General features: G+C 34.1%; 1 protein-coding gene and 1 long non-coding RNA gene across 2 annotated transcripts in view; one reads left to right on the plus strand and one right to left on the minus strand.

Moving 5' to 3' along the window:
* The window catches only part of LOC124387535 (Fc receptor-like protein 5), a gene marked incomplete at its 5' end in the record, with an annotated part of 205,314 nt that extends 195,736 nt beyond the window's left edge, over positions 1-9,578 (minus strand). The window contains 6 exons of the mRNA XM_046851946.1: positions 2,608-2,853; positions 3,914-4,180; positions 4,486-4,758; positions 7,490-7,759; positions 7,889-8,158; positions 9,332-9,578. Coding sequence (XP_046707902.1) covers positions 2,608-2,853; positions 3,914-4,180; positions 4,486-4,758; positions 7,490-7,759; positions 7,889-8,158; positions 9,332-9,578 — 1,573 coding nt within the window. The remainder of the gene's footprint in view (positions 1-2,607; positions 2,854-3,913; positions 4,181-4,485; positions 4,759-7,489; positions 7,760-7,888; positions 8,159-9,331) is intronic.
* On the plus strand, positions 6,257-7,209 carry LOC124387251. The gene is made up of 2 exons (XR_006926130.1): positions 6,257-6,912; positions 7,016-7,209. It is a non-coding gene; the product is annotated as an uncharacterized LOC124387251 (long non-coding RNA).
* Positions 9,579-15,108: the final 5,530 nt, after the last annotated feature.

The following is a 15,108-nucleotide window of genomic DNA, read 5'->3' on the forward strand; positions in this document are numbered from 1 at the left end:
AATGTAGATGTAAAAATTTGATGCTCATTAAAACTTACGGAAACCTGATCATTAAATAAACTACATAACTGGATATTTTCTGTTTTCTGGTAAACCCCCAATAAAAGTAAAGAGGCTTGTATTTTTTAATACATAATTAATGTGTACAAGTTTGTTTAGATAATTCCTACTAGTTATTTAAAGAAAATAAATAAATGAAAATAAACTTTTTTCAGTAAATTATTTTTATTAAAACAAACAAAAGCAAACAGTTACAGAAAATCACAAACCAAACTTAAATGCCCAGGAACTTAAGATATTTAAATAATAGGCAACGTCCCATTTAATTACAAATATTACACACTGCACATTTATCCCTGAGTAAATATCTAGAGCATAAAATATTAATAGATAGATAGATAGATAGATAGATAGATAGATAGATAGATAGATAGATAGATAGATAGATAGATAGATAGATAGATAGATAGATATAGCTACAAAGAACAATGTGGAAATGAAAGGAAAGTTATACAAACAATATATCAGAAATACTTAAATTGTATTTACTAACAGCATGTACATGAATATTGTCGGGATTAAGATGTTCATGATTTGGCCACTAGAGGTCCTCAGTGCTTCCTCCATGTGTTTTCTCTGCATGTTAGTCACTGCTGCCTGCGTCCTGTTCCCGCAGTGTGTTCAAGTTCCACAGGTTTATAGTTTCTTGGCTCGAACTCGGGTTGACAGTGTAAGAGTTGGACACAGCAGGACAAAAATAACAATCCAAAAATTCAGAATTGAAAATATTAAAGGTGAAATAAAGGGGCAAAGCAACAATTCTCCTGCATACAGTTTCTTGACCAAAATTCTGGACATACAGTGGAACTTGCACACGATTTCACATCACCAGAAAAACATGTACACACGAAGGAAATGCAGTAAATGAAAGTACAGAGAAGATAAAATGAGGGAGCAGTGATGTTCTATAGTTACAGACAGACACTTAATAGTAATTTATACAAATAATAGAACATTACAGATGCTGCTACATAAAGAGTGCAAACTTACAATTCAAAATAAAATAAAATGTGCAAATTGTCAGTGAATGTGTGTAAAATAACAGTGAATTATGGGAAGCTGAATCAGTCTGTTAGAGAATGAACTCCACTGCCTCTGTATGGAATCATGTAGTGGGTGGGAGGATTTTCATGATTGACAGGAGTTTGTTCAGTGACCTGTTGTCCCTCACTGTCTCCAATCTGTCCAGTTTGTGTCTGATTATGTATTCAGCCTTGCGGATGATTTTATTGATCTCGCCTGCATCCCTGACACTGATGCTGCTCCCCAGCAGACCACAGCACTATAAAGAGCACTTTCCATAACAGACTGATAAAAGATTCCCATCATCCTGCTGCATACAGGATCTGAGCTTCCTCAGGAAGTCTGCTCAAACCCTTCTTATACACAGCGTCCGTGTTGGTCCTCCAGTCCAATCTACTGTTCAAGTGAACTCCCAAGAACTTGTAGTCGTCCATGACCTCAAATCCTCACTCATGATGGTAACAGGTTTAATCACAGGTTTAACAGCTTTAATGAAACAAGTCCAAATCCTCACAGAATGTGTTCTCTTACACTGGAACTGTTGTTATGTAAAAGCTAAATTATGAAATAAAAACCTGCCATTTAACACTCAGAAAGATGTTTCAGCTTCTATCACTCTGTATGGTCTGTTATCATCAGGTTCAGCTGTAAAACACACAATCATGAACACTTCAAATGAGTCTCTTATTAAATGTGAGGGTTTTATGTGATGGTTAATGAAGATTCTTACTTTGAGCTCTGTAGCATTTCACTGCCAGAATGAAGGTCACCAGCACATACACAGAAACTGTTACTGCACTGCTGAGGAGCTTCAGAACCGACAGTGACGCTGCAGAACCTGTTTACATTGGAGAGAGAAATACTGATATGAATAAATATATAAATACAATTATACAAAGCATTAATTTGCTGGTAATTTTTTACTTTTATATTTAAATGCCGAAATACAATTCTCCATCTATTAAGTGTGAGAAACTTTTTATAAATTAATATGATCATTTTTGGAACATTTAATAGAGCATTAGGAAAATTATTAGAAGAAATATATTTGCTTCTTCTTATTGATTATGTAGAAAAAATTATATAATCTCCTAATACAGTTTAGTTTGTAAAATTCACACTTTCTATCAGACAGTGTTGTATTATTTAACATGAGGTGATGGGCAGGTTCACACTTCTCAGGTTAGTCACAGACTGTAGCTGGTTGTCTGTACAGTGTCTAATGTGGGCTTTAATAAATAGTATTCAGGCCTGAAATGTATTATGATTATTGATGGATACTCATCAACACAGAGTCTAAACCAACCACACTGATAATCACTCAGCATATTTCTCTCTTCTACATACTTCACCTACAACCTAATGTTTATTTTAACATTTATTAATTTCTACACCATAAATTCCAAAAAAAAATATATATTTTTACTCACTTTCAAGTAGCTTGAAAAGTGTAACTGACTAAAGCCATGAATATTTTCTGATGTCTGAAGAGTATTTTAGATGAATATATGAATAATTTCTCACCTCTGACTGAAATCCAGCTTTTTGGTGACTCTCCTCTCTCTGGATGTTTACAGTGGTAGAAACCTTCATCTGACTTTGACACACTGCTGATGGTCATCACTCCTGTAGTCTGATTCTGGAGAATTAAATTATTTTTATAGAAATCAATACCAGTTGAGATCTTTGTGTTGTGATATAAACAGTGTAAAGTCAGAGGATTTCCCTCAGTTACAGGATGGACAGGACTGTTCAGGATCACATCACCATCTGTAGGAAAGAGAAAAGCAACAATAAAAACACAAAGTGTGTAAAAGTATAAATTTAACATTCAGACCTCTAATGATCTGTTCCATGTGACACTGCTGTAGAAACAAACTGACATATTTAAGACCAGAAGATTGTGGAAGATGTGACAATAGCAGTCAAAAATAATAATATTCAATTCTATTACATTGTAAAATGCTGACTCGTCTATAAAGAACACTTTATATCAGGTAACTAGGAGCTATAATAACATGTGCTAAGCTAAATAAATGATCTGAGCATGTGTCTGAGACAGAAGTGTAAAGGATTTAAGGTTAATATTTATTGCTTTAGTAGTAAGTTTTTAAAATAATACATATAATTGTGTACATACCTGCTGCACATCACTACATATCTATCTAGGATACATATTTATATAAAAATATCTGTGAATGGTAGATTTTCATGTCTGTACTGACTCCTGATCTGTATTTATATTTACTACTTGGTATGGATTATAAATGATGACTACAGGAAAGAGGTCACATGACCAAAACAAATCAATGTATATTTAAATCTACAACAAACTGCACTGTAGGAAATCACTGGTTATATGAATGACAGTCATTAAGCCTTTTGTTTAATATGCAATGTAGTAATAATATGACAATTATTCTAGTGTTCAGTTTTGTTATTAGAAGAACACCGCAGTAAAATAAAAACTAGCTGTGAATGAAACATATACAGTGTGTACAAGCTTTCATCATTAACTCAGGTTATAGAAATGCCACTACAACGATGCAGTTATTATAACCGTGACTTACAGAAGGAAACTGAGAGATACGTGTCTTGAAATGTTTAATGTAATTGTTTATCTGGAGTAGATACTGACACTGTGTTCAGTAAAATATCAAGTTCCTCAATTATTTTCAAATATTAAAATAAATTTCAGCAGAGGAGAGTAAACAGGATTTTATATTTTATTATTAGAAATATCATGTAATGTCTATTATTAAGAATATATTTTTATGTTAGATCTGGTTTATGTATTAAATTCTACTGATGAGAAGTGATAAAGACTCACTGTGTACTGTGATGTTGACAGAATCACTGTGTTCTCCAGATTCAGACTGACACCAGTAAACTCCAGTGTGTGATGGAGAGAGGGAGCTGATGTTACATGTAGATCCTAAAACTGATGAACAATTAAAAGTTGTCTGATTGAGTGTGTATCGTCTCACTGTCCATCCAGTAGAGTCTCTCTGGTCCTCACAGTTCAGTGAGAGAGAGTCAGCAGTAAAGTGTTGAGATCTGCTGGGATTGATGATCAGAGACACTGAAGCAGATTTAGCTGTTAATAAATATATTAATGTTATTATATTTACATTTATGACACTGATTTATTAAAATTAATGTTGGTGAAAAATATGTAGAAAAAAGGTTTTAGTGTGTTGAAGTTAAATCATGAAACACAGACATACATTTCTTCTGTACAGTATAAAAGTTCAATCCTTCTCTTCTTCACTTATTCACACTCGAGCTTTATACTGGGTAAAATCTATTTGTTCTCTGTATGTAGGAGTGTAAATATAATTTACTGTGTTTCTACCCAGATCTTCTGTAAACTTGTTCTGTGTAATTCATTCACATACTCACCAGTAACATTTACCCAGAGTGCATCACTGTAGTATGTGTAGTAGACTGGGTTTCCTCTTCCAGCTCTGCATCTGTACTGACCTCCATCAGAGACACTGACTGATCTGAACAAGTAGTGATTTGTTTCAGTCTCAGTTTCACGGCTCTGTGTGTCTTTGCTCCAGTAAAACTTCCATCCAGCAGACTGCAGCTTCAGTGTACAGTACAGAGTCACTGAGTTTCCTGTCAGTGCAGCTCCTTTAAGATCTGATGTGAGATCAGGTTCAGGTTTTTCTGTTAGAGACAAAACACATGTCACAGGAATCATTTTTATGAACATTAATTTATTAGGAACCTCTACAAAAAGAAGATGAAAACATTTTGTTGTATCTGTAATGATCCTACACTCAAATGAAGATTAAATATTGTAACATTTAATTAATCTATTATACTGAGCCTTTAGTTCATGTAGGCAGTGTTTATGAAGTGAATTTGTTGGATGCATTAAAGATTCCAAAATACTGTTTGTTTATCAGAGAAATCTGATCATGTCAAAAAAGACAAAAGGGTGATTCAAAATATTATTTAAAATAAACAAAAGTAGAATAATATATATTTTATTTTTTCTTCAAATCATGAAACAAACTATTTGTCTCTCCTCATTACTTTAAATGTGTTATCAGAATTCAGATTGCCAAAAATAAAGCAGGTGGAAAATGTAGATGTCTTTATCTAGACATGGAGGATGTTTTAATAGTGTGTGTATGTGACTCATCTCATAGCTGTGTTAGTAACTGTGTCTGTGATGTTTTCATTCACAACTGAATCTCATGAGTTTGGTGCTTGAAAAGTTACATCCTGGTAACAACTAAAGAGAAGAGAGAGAAGGGGACTTCATTTGCCACAAGGGCACTGAAGACCATTCTGAATTTGAGGTTGATGGAGATCATGGTCACATGACCACAGCTCTCTCATGACACACTCATCTGTATATGTTAGGCGGCAGTGATAGAGGCGGAAGCCGAAATCACCAGCAAACAGAGTTTAATAACTGATTCGCAGAGTTACACACTGAGTCCACACTTAAACAATAACGGACGCTGGAGTGGAGTGAGAGAAGTGCTTATATAGGTGTGTGTAACAAGAGAAAGGTTTGCGAAATCAGTATGATGGCGATAGGCTCCGTGCAGGCGGGGTGCGCACGGGAGAAGAAGCAGGGTGCTCCCTGACAGTATACAGCACTTACAGTTTGGGTTGGATTTTCCACTGTCTTATTTTTGAACTGATGTAACTATTACTACTCTACATTACATACACATGCTGACACACTGACTGATACTGATTTTCTGATCAGTTCACATTTATTCTTATGTAAAATAAACTGTTATGCTTGTGTTTGTCTATCGTCTGCCTTATTTTGTTACAATTAGCACTTCTGTTTATCTGCTGAACACATTATCATTATACTTATTTCCTGCTGTTTTCACCTCCTGGCTACAGGCAAGCAAAAAAATAAAGTTTTATTACAATAAAATATCTGTTGTGAGCATGCAATTTACAAACAAGGCAACTAGTTATTTAAATTAAACATTGTATAAAACCTGTATAGAATCCACATTATAGTTTCTCTCTCTCTCTCTCTCTCTCTCTCTCTCTCTGTGTTTGTGTGTGTGTGTGTGTGTTAAATAAAATAGTAAATAAAGTAAAAAGCGACGACTGAAGACCTAACTCTTCCTGAAACACTTAAATTAGCACTTTCCAAGTTTGTAGAATTCTATTGTAATATTTATATTAGGTTTGATCTTGTGTACCAGTGTAGATTTATTCATTACTTGATATTTTAAGCACTTTTGTACGTGCTCTGGTTAAGGGCGTCTACTAAATGCTGCAAATGTAAATATTTAAGCTGTAATGCTTCTCTGCATTTTAGTCAAATGGAGATTAATTTGTTTACCCATAAACCCCCACAGCTACCCATAAGCTCATGTCCTTCATTTAGTTGGAATAAGTTTTTTTGTGGAAAAATATGTTTATAGGTGGTCTGTGGTGGTACATTTCATACCATGTGTATTTACTATCACAAAACTTCCTGAGTTTATATGTTTCCACTAGATGGCGCTTGTGCACTTAGATACTGGCTTAAATCGGTAACCTTCTATCAGTTTAATTTGTATAATTTTATACTTTGATTATTTTTATAAAGTTAATTGTGATTTCCACACTCAATTGTTGATTACTTGAGCAAGACGTATTTATCCTAAAAGCTTTTGGTGATGTTATATTTTATTCCCATCATGCCTTTGTATGGCACTTCCTGTTATATGATCTGCATGAAGAGATGAACGATGCTACAGAATCTTTGAAAGATTTCATGTGTTTCCTTTTGCCATTATAATCATCCAATCAAGAGACTTCAAGATATATTCCCCTCTCTTAGCTCACAAGCAGGTAAAAGTGGTATGTGGATGTATTTTGTTGTATGCGTGTTTTCCATGTAATTGAATGTGGGACTGATGTTTGTTATTTACGGTCTGTTTATTTCGTTCTACAGGGTTGATGTCCACGTGCATTAAACATCTGTAAAAGAGAACCTCAGCCTTCGTGTTGTGACTGAGAGTCTCATACCATGTGTGTTTAACTGTTATTCCTTTACCTGCACACGATTTAACTAGTTCTAGTTTCTAGTTTTCCTGCCGCTAATCACACAGTCTGAGTTTGTGCTGTCAATAAACAATTGTACTTTAATTGAATGATGTTTTCTGTTCAAGTTTATTTTCTTGCCAACATCCTTGAGAGCATCATTTAGTTCCCACATGCAAGCTGTATGAAACTACAGCTATACCCAAAACAAACATGGCTGACAACATACACAAGTCATCATGCTGTAAACTAAACAAGCTAACAGACATACAAAGATAAAAAGTCACAATATGTGTGGTTTTTGTGTGGATATTGGGATCATGAGAAATACATGTCTACACTTTAAATTGTTCATAGGAGAGAATATGTGAGACAAAACACTCACCTGCTACAGTCAGTGTAACTGCATCACTGCTCTGTGTGTATTTTGGGTCTGATGATTGAGTTCCTTTACAGCTATAAGGACCTTTATTAGAGTCTTTAACATCAGTGATTGTGTAGATCTTCTTTCCTGCAGCAGCTCTGATTTCTTCATTACTTCTATACCAGTGATACTTCCAGGATCCTCCAGTCTGTATGTCACATGTGAGAGTGACAGTTTCCCCAATGAACACATTCACAGCTGGGTGTATTTTCACTACAGGCTTTGGTCTCGCTATACAAAAATAATAAAAACATCAGTAAATGTAAACATTAATTAAGTATATGATGTAATTGCATAATTCCAATAAATATCAAATTATTATTATTTTTATAGACTTGAAATGTATAAAACATGACGTACTGCTCACTGTAATTCTGGCTGCAGCACTGAACTCTGACTCGTAGTTTCCCCTAAATGCTTTGCAGTAGTATGTTGTTTGTCCTTCATTAGAGTCTGTTACGATGAAGGTCTTGGTATTTGAGGCTTCAGGGGACAGGGGATATAAATAGTGGTTGTATTTATACCACAAAAAAGTCCATCCAGTAGACTGCAGATTACACTTCAGAGTAACTGTGTCTCCAGTGTAGATGAAGCTCTGAGGATTCACACTCACAGTCGGTGTGGGTTTTTCTGTTGATATGAAATGATGAAGAAATCAGAGCTGCTTTTATCTTCGAAACATGTGTTTCATTTTTCAAATCTCTCTCTTTTATAAACAAATGCATTTTTAAATAAAAATATAAAGTAAATATTATATGGAACACAACATGAAAAAAATACACACATCATCTTTATTAGAAGAGATGAAGGTGATTTTTTTGTAATGGTCTTTTATAAAACACTATGTTTTGCCTCAAACATCATCATTAAAATGATATGAACGCAGTGCACTACATTGGGGGTCTGAGTAACAGTCTGTATTTCACAGTCTACCTTAATAACATGGTTATTTAAATAAATAAAAAAAACACTTATTAAAAACACAGAATCTATAAATGCCTAATTTAAACATAGTTATAGGCTGCTTTATGCATCAATTTATGCACCCATGATCTCTTTATTACATTTCAATCATAATTAAGACTGTTACAAATAAACACTGTGGTGTTCCAAAATACTAATAATAATGTTTTTACATCTTAAAACTTATAAAATCATAAATATTTGTTCACAAACTTACTTTATGCTCATTTTTTTTAAAGGTTCACATGCAACATAGATAATATTTAAAAATGTGATGTTTGCAATTTTATTCCCTCAAGACATTTGTTGGTCAAACTGTTGAAATATTATGATGCTACACAAACTCTAATGTATAATTGCTGGTCTGTGTTGCTTGTTGAAACTTGATATGGTGATGTATGAATATAAATAACTCCAGTTAGTGAACTTAGGGCTTTTTGGTACAGCCCACAGATTTTTACTGTGTCAGTAAAACAGTGAAACATTGAAATATGTACGATCATGACAGCAGGATCAGTCTGACTTATAGGTGAAAAACATGTTTCTCATAAATATCAATCATTTTCTAATAATTTAAAATAAAATTTAATGCAAAATGAAATTCCTTTAATTAGACAGTGAACACTTTACAAATTGAATCCTGTCTTGTTCAGTAAGCAAGGAAATGTGAGGCTTTAGGACAAAAAAGTAAAAACTAAACAGACAGGAGGAAACTGTAATGTTATAATGAGACTCAGATTCAGTGTAACTCATTTAAATTATCTGCACAAATTTGACATTTCTATAACATATATTGTGTGTGAAAATAACAAAAAAGAAATGATAAATTAACAAACTCACCTGATACAGTGAGAGTAACAGAATCACTCGTCTTTGAGATCTGATAGTCACTGTGTCTCCTCCCTCTGCAGGTGTATTTCCCTTTATAAGAGTCTGTAATAGAGCTGATACTGAACTCCTGTGTTGTTTGGTATGTGTAGTATGGGTGGTATGTTTGGTGTGTGTTGTATGGGTAGAATATTTTATCATTCCTATACCAGTCATATATCCACACTGAGTCTCCTTCTCTGAAATTCACATCTGAAAGTCACTCTCTCGTATCTGAACACGTGTGTATCAGGCTGTATTTTCACCACAGGTTTAGGATTCGCTGTAAAATATAAATGTATTGTTACCTATGTTAAATGACATACCATTATATACATAAGTAATAAAATTTCAATATAAAATATAGAATATCTGCTAAACTGTAAATAAATGTGAACTGAGACATTTTTGTCAAATACTACTAATGAAATAAATGCAGATCACACTGTTTCTTAACACTAAACATTTATCATGTTACTGATACTGATATTAAAATGTAAATTTTTTTCACTTGTAATTCATGTTTGATTTGCAGTGTTTGTATCCTGTTTTCCTGACTATTTATTTTCATTGCATGTTTGTGCACACACACACACACACACACACACACACACACACACACACACACACACACACACACACACACACACACACAATTTATTTATTAGTTTATAATCTCTCATACACACTCTTTAACTGATCTCATTCTTCCAGATTCTGCAGCCTCTCACACACATTGATTGAGTATAAAAGTTGGATCTTTATTCTCTTCACTCATTCACACTCAACTCAAACATTCTCCTGTTTCTGAAACATAACTTTATAAAGCTCTTTATAGCCTCTGAGCAGCTTATTAAAACAGTTTTGGTGTTGTGCCATTTGATTTCTAGTTCACCTCACACCATTATTATTAAACTTACAAATATTACATATATATATTTGCATAAATGTAAAAATAAATGTTTGCTTGTTGCTCTGTTATAACAAATCCTTTTAATTTGTCAGCTTATGAAACCCACATTACTCCATCAATCAATGATCAAACTATTCAAGTGAATAAAGATAAATAACAAGTTATAACATTAACTTTGTTAAAAACCTGTTTGTAATAGTTGAGGGGCAGAAAAACGGTCAAAACAACAATTTTGAGCTGCTAAGAACATGTGTGACAGGTGTAGCATTTTACATAAACAAATGGCTGCACAGCCTTGCAAGGGGATCCATCCAACCAATGAGAGATGGTTTGATTACAGTGAACGTTTGTCTGCGCAAACATAAACGCAATTTGCCTTTTAATTCTTGCACCATTTGTTTTTTTTTTTTGGAGGCTCACTTTGGCATACTTAGCTCCGTGTTTGATTTAGCTCCACTTTGACAACCGCCACTGCCTCATAACACAAAGACATACCGTTTTTTCTCCTTAAAGCAAAAACATATATTTGCCTTCTTATCTTTCTTGAAACAGCCTTCCATCTGCATCAATTTTTCTTCTCCTGGACATTTTGGGATCATTGTTTGTATTTCGGAAAATGTCACTGATGTTGACACACTTCAATCTAGTGGTGGGATGCAGTCACTTTACAGGTAACATAATCGACATGCATTTTATGTTTATGGTCAATGTACCCTTTTGACTTATTTATTATAAGATAATCAGATCTTTTCTGCTCTCACGGGCCACGCAAAAAAACGTGGTGGGCCACATTTAGCCCGCGGGCCTTGAGTTTGACACATATGATCTAAAAGAACATTTGAAGTGTTAATTAGAGCTTTCAGTTCACATGCATGACAAGTGGCCCTTGTGGTGATTAGTGACACAGATTGACTATGCAAATTTCATGATTATTAAAATACATTTTTATTAAAGGGTATAAATCTGATAAATCAGCTAAGATGTTAAACAACATTAAATGTTGTTTCTATCATGTCTCTATTTCTCTTGTACATCACTACTTCCAAATTTCAGTTTTCTAGACAAAACAGAACAGAATTCTAGAAATAACTATAAAAAATGTTATGTCTGGGGGAAATCAGGCACTGCTTATTACCTGCCCAAAACCATTCCAAATGTAAAGCAAGATGGTGGTAGCGGCATGCTGTCGAGGTGTTTTTTGTGCAGCAGGGACTTGGCAACTGGTCATGGTTGAGGGAAAGTTGATTGTAGCTACGTACTGAGATATCCTCAATAAAAACATGTTTCACAGTGCTCAGGACCTCAGTCTGTGCTGAAGTTTCACCCCCCTACATCACAATGACTCTAAGCACACGGCCATAACAACACAGGAGTGGATTAGAGACAATTCTGTGAATATGCTGGAGTGGCCCAGACAAAGTTCTGATTTAAACCCTACTGAACATCTCTGAAGAGACCTGAAAGTGGCTTTCCACTGACAATCCCCATCCAACCTGACTGAACTTGAGAGGTTTTGCAATGATGTATCTTGCACCATATCCAAAAAGACTCGAGGCTGTAATTGCTGCCAAATGTGCCTGTCTGAATACTTATGTACATGTGATAGTTCCGTTTTTTTATTAAAGAAATTACAGGCATTTTTTACTTTGTCATTATGGGGTACTGAGTGTAGATTATAGATCAAAATATCAATTTGAATGATTCACAATACAACATAAACATTTTTTCTAAAAGTGAAGGGGGTCTGTAAGAGAACAATAAATTAAAAGTATTGAACACATTTGTTGGTACGTCTCCATGATAAACAATAACCTACAACCTTTCCTAAATTAAATTAAAACTAAAAACCTGAAAAAAGAAGGTAATTAACATCTATCAATATTTATTCCATATTTAACAAAAATATGTTTTTTTTTACATTCTATTTTCATTTCAGCAGAATATTTTGTAAACCACTAAAAATGGTATAAACAAAAATAATGGCACCCATAACCTAATCTTTTGTTGAACAGCCTTTAGAGGTAATCAATACAAACAAGTGATTTCCTCTGAATGTCTACAGCCTCAATAAATACCACAGGTTTAGGATTCTCTATAGAAAAATAAACCCCACTGTGTGGAAAACCGATTCAATACCAAAATGGTAAAGGTTTTTAATTATCCATGTCTGAATTTATGTTTGCAATTCTTTTTTCTTAATTATTCAACTTTATATTAAAATATTTAAAGTAAACAATAACAACAATTTTAAATATGCAAAATAATGCTAGAAATAACTCTGAGTATAAGCTGATTAAAATTTTAACATATAAAGGAATCCATAATTTTGACCTACACATCTTTCTCATGACGTCTTTATCCACACACACACACACACACACACACACACACACACACACACACACACACACACACTTTCTTTACTTTGTTTCCATTTCACCTCACATCAGTGCTGCTCAGCCGTGCTCACACTGTCCCTTTATCCTCAATAACAACACTTAGATAAGAGTTCTCTTTATATAGGTGTGTAAATATTACTATACTGTGACTCTGCTCACATGCTGTTTGTGTTCAGTGTTGTGCAGAATCACTTAACAGAAAGTCTCTTACTCACCAGTAACTTTTAGTGAAAGTGCATCACTGTACTGTGTGTAGTAAACTGGGTTTCCTCTTCCAGCTCTGCACCAGTACTGACCTCCATCAGAGACACTAATTGATCTGATTAAATAGTGATTTTTTTCAGTCTCAGTATCACGGCTCTGTGTGTGTTTGCTCCAGTAAAACTTCCATCCTTCAGACTGCAGATTCAGTGTGCAGTACAGAGTCACTGAGTTTCCTGTAAGAACTTCTGTAAGGTTTGATGTGAGTACAGGTTTGGGTTTTCCTGCAAGAAAAGTTTAACAGAAGTTTAGAGTTTGAATTTTTTTTTTTGTGTTTTTACTTCACTAATGAAACACATGATTACAGTCTCTGTGATGAGATTCACTAAAGCTAATCAATTTCAATTTATAATTACTTTTCTATTGTTTAACAAAATAGCTAGAAGAGGATAATCATAATACTAAAAATAATAATACAAATAACTGCTGTGTAATTATGTGTCTGTTTTCTTTATTACATTTTAAAATCTAAATAATTAAATATTGAGGTTATTTATTAGGTATTTAGGAAAAAGTGAGACCAAAAAGGTAACACTACACATATAACCTGAAAAACATGTTAAAAATATGTTTTTTGTTTTTTCACAACAATCAATAAAATGATATGAGCAGAGTAGAATCTCTGCATACTCAGTAGAAGGTCTAAGTAATAGTAGTCTGTATATCTCAATGAACCTATGTCCATGAAATCCTTCATTATTTAGGAATGTGTGAAAATACCTCACAGCATCTTGCATTCTGTAATTACATATAAATTGCTTATATGTAGTTATGATGAAACTACATAATTTAAGTTGTGTGAAGGTGGTGACTTGCTACGATTCCAAAACATTCCACAGTAACTCCACATTCCATAATTCTCACTTAAACATTTATCTCTAAAATGTTGCATCCAAGTACATCTCTTTTATAACACATCCTTATGCCAGTCTTCACTTGGTCTTGAAGTCAATAGGTGATTCAAAACAAAACAACAAATTAAAGCCATTATGTAGTTATGACCAAAAAAAATAACACCATATAAACGTGTCACATAAAGTAAATTTAAAGTGCATTAGGGCAACAGTGTGAACCCTTTTAATTGCTGAAAAGTTCCTTCTCTGCATATAATCATCTGGAAGGTAAGTAATCATTTTGGCAAAACACACTTGCAGTACAGTTCACATGTTTCATGCAGTAAGTCTATAATGATGTTCATAAAAAAATGGCATCAAATTTATAATAAAATTTTTAACACATCAAACGAGTAAATAAACACATCTATATTTACTCTATATTTGCATCTTATTATTTTTATTATGTAACTCAGTCATTATGGTTGCACAATCCAGTGCAATCTTAGTGCCGGTCTAAAGCACAGATAAATGGGGAGGGTTGCGTTATGAAGGGCATCCAGCGTAAAACATGTGTCAAATCAAACATGTAGATTACGATATCAGAATTTCATACCGAATCGGTCGAGGCCCGGGTTACCAACAACCACCACAGGTACTGTTATTCAACAGGGTACTGGTGGAATTTGGGCTGCTGTTGGCCGAAGGAGGAGAAGGAGAGGAGGAAGACGTCTACAGAGACAGCAAGAAAAGGAGAAGTGTAGGAGAGTGGAGGTTCGGGTTAGTACTTTAAATGTTGGTACTATGACTGGTAAAGGGAGAGAGATAGTTGATATGATGGAGAGGAGAAAGGTAGATATGTTGTGTGTTCAGGAGACCAAGTGGAAAGGGAGTAAGACCAGGAACATTGAAGGTGTTTAAACTGCTCTATCATGGTGTGGATGGAAAGAGAATCAACATCTTGGAGCAACAAACCTTTTGCCCAAACCTTTTGGCACTCACAATATCTCACTGGACCTGGTATATACTCTCTTACAATGTAGTTCATTACACCCAACATTACTCTTTTAGAAATGTCCTCCCCTTGAAATTAAATTACTACTGTTTCAGTTTCCCTTCTGTTTCCCTCTACCCCTAATTTTATCCTTTGCACATTCATTATCTTCCGCCCTTTAAGTAGCTTTACAATCTTCCATATTAATGGTAAGAGGAACACCAACAATAATCCCCTTTCAGCTCCTACTTTTACTTTTTTGCTGAAAACTTTAATTCCTAATATATCCTTTAATTTGATAATTTATTTACTTGTTCTTCTTTATTATCCTTTAATAAAGAAGAAACTTT

Source organism: Silurus meridionalis, chromosome 6 (assembly GCF_014805685.1).
Source record: "Silurus meridionalis isolate SWU-2019-XX chromosome 6, ASM1480568v1, whole genome shotgun sequence".
In the NCBI taxonomy this organism is placed as follows: Eukaryota; Metazoa; Chordata; class Actinopteri; order Siluriformes; family Siluridae; genus Silurus; species Silurus meridionalis.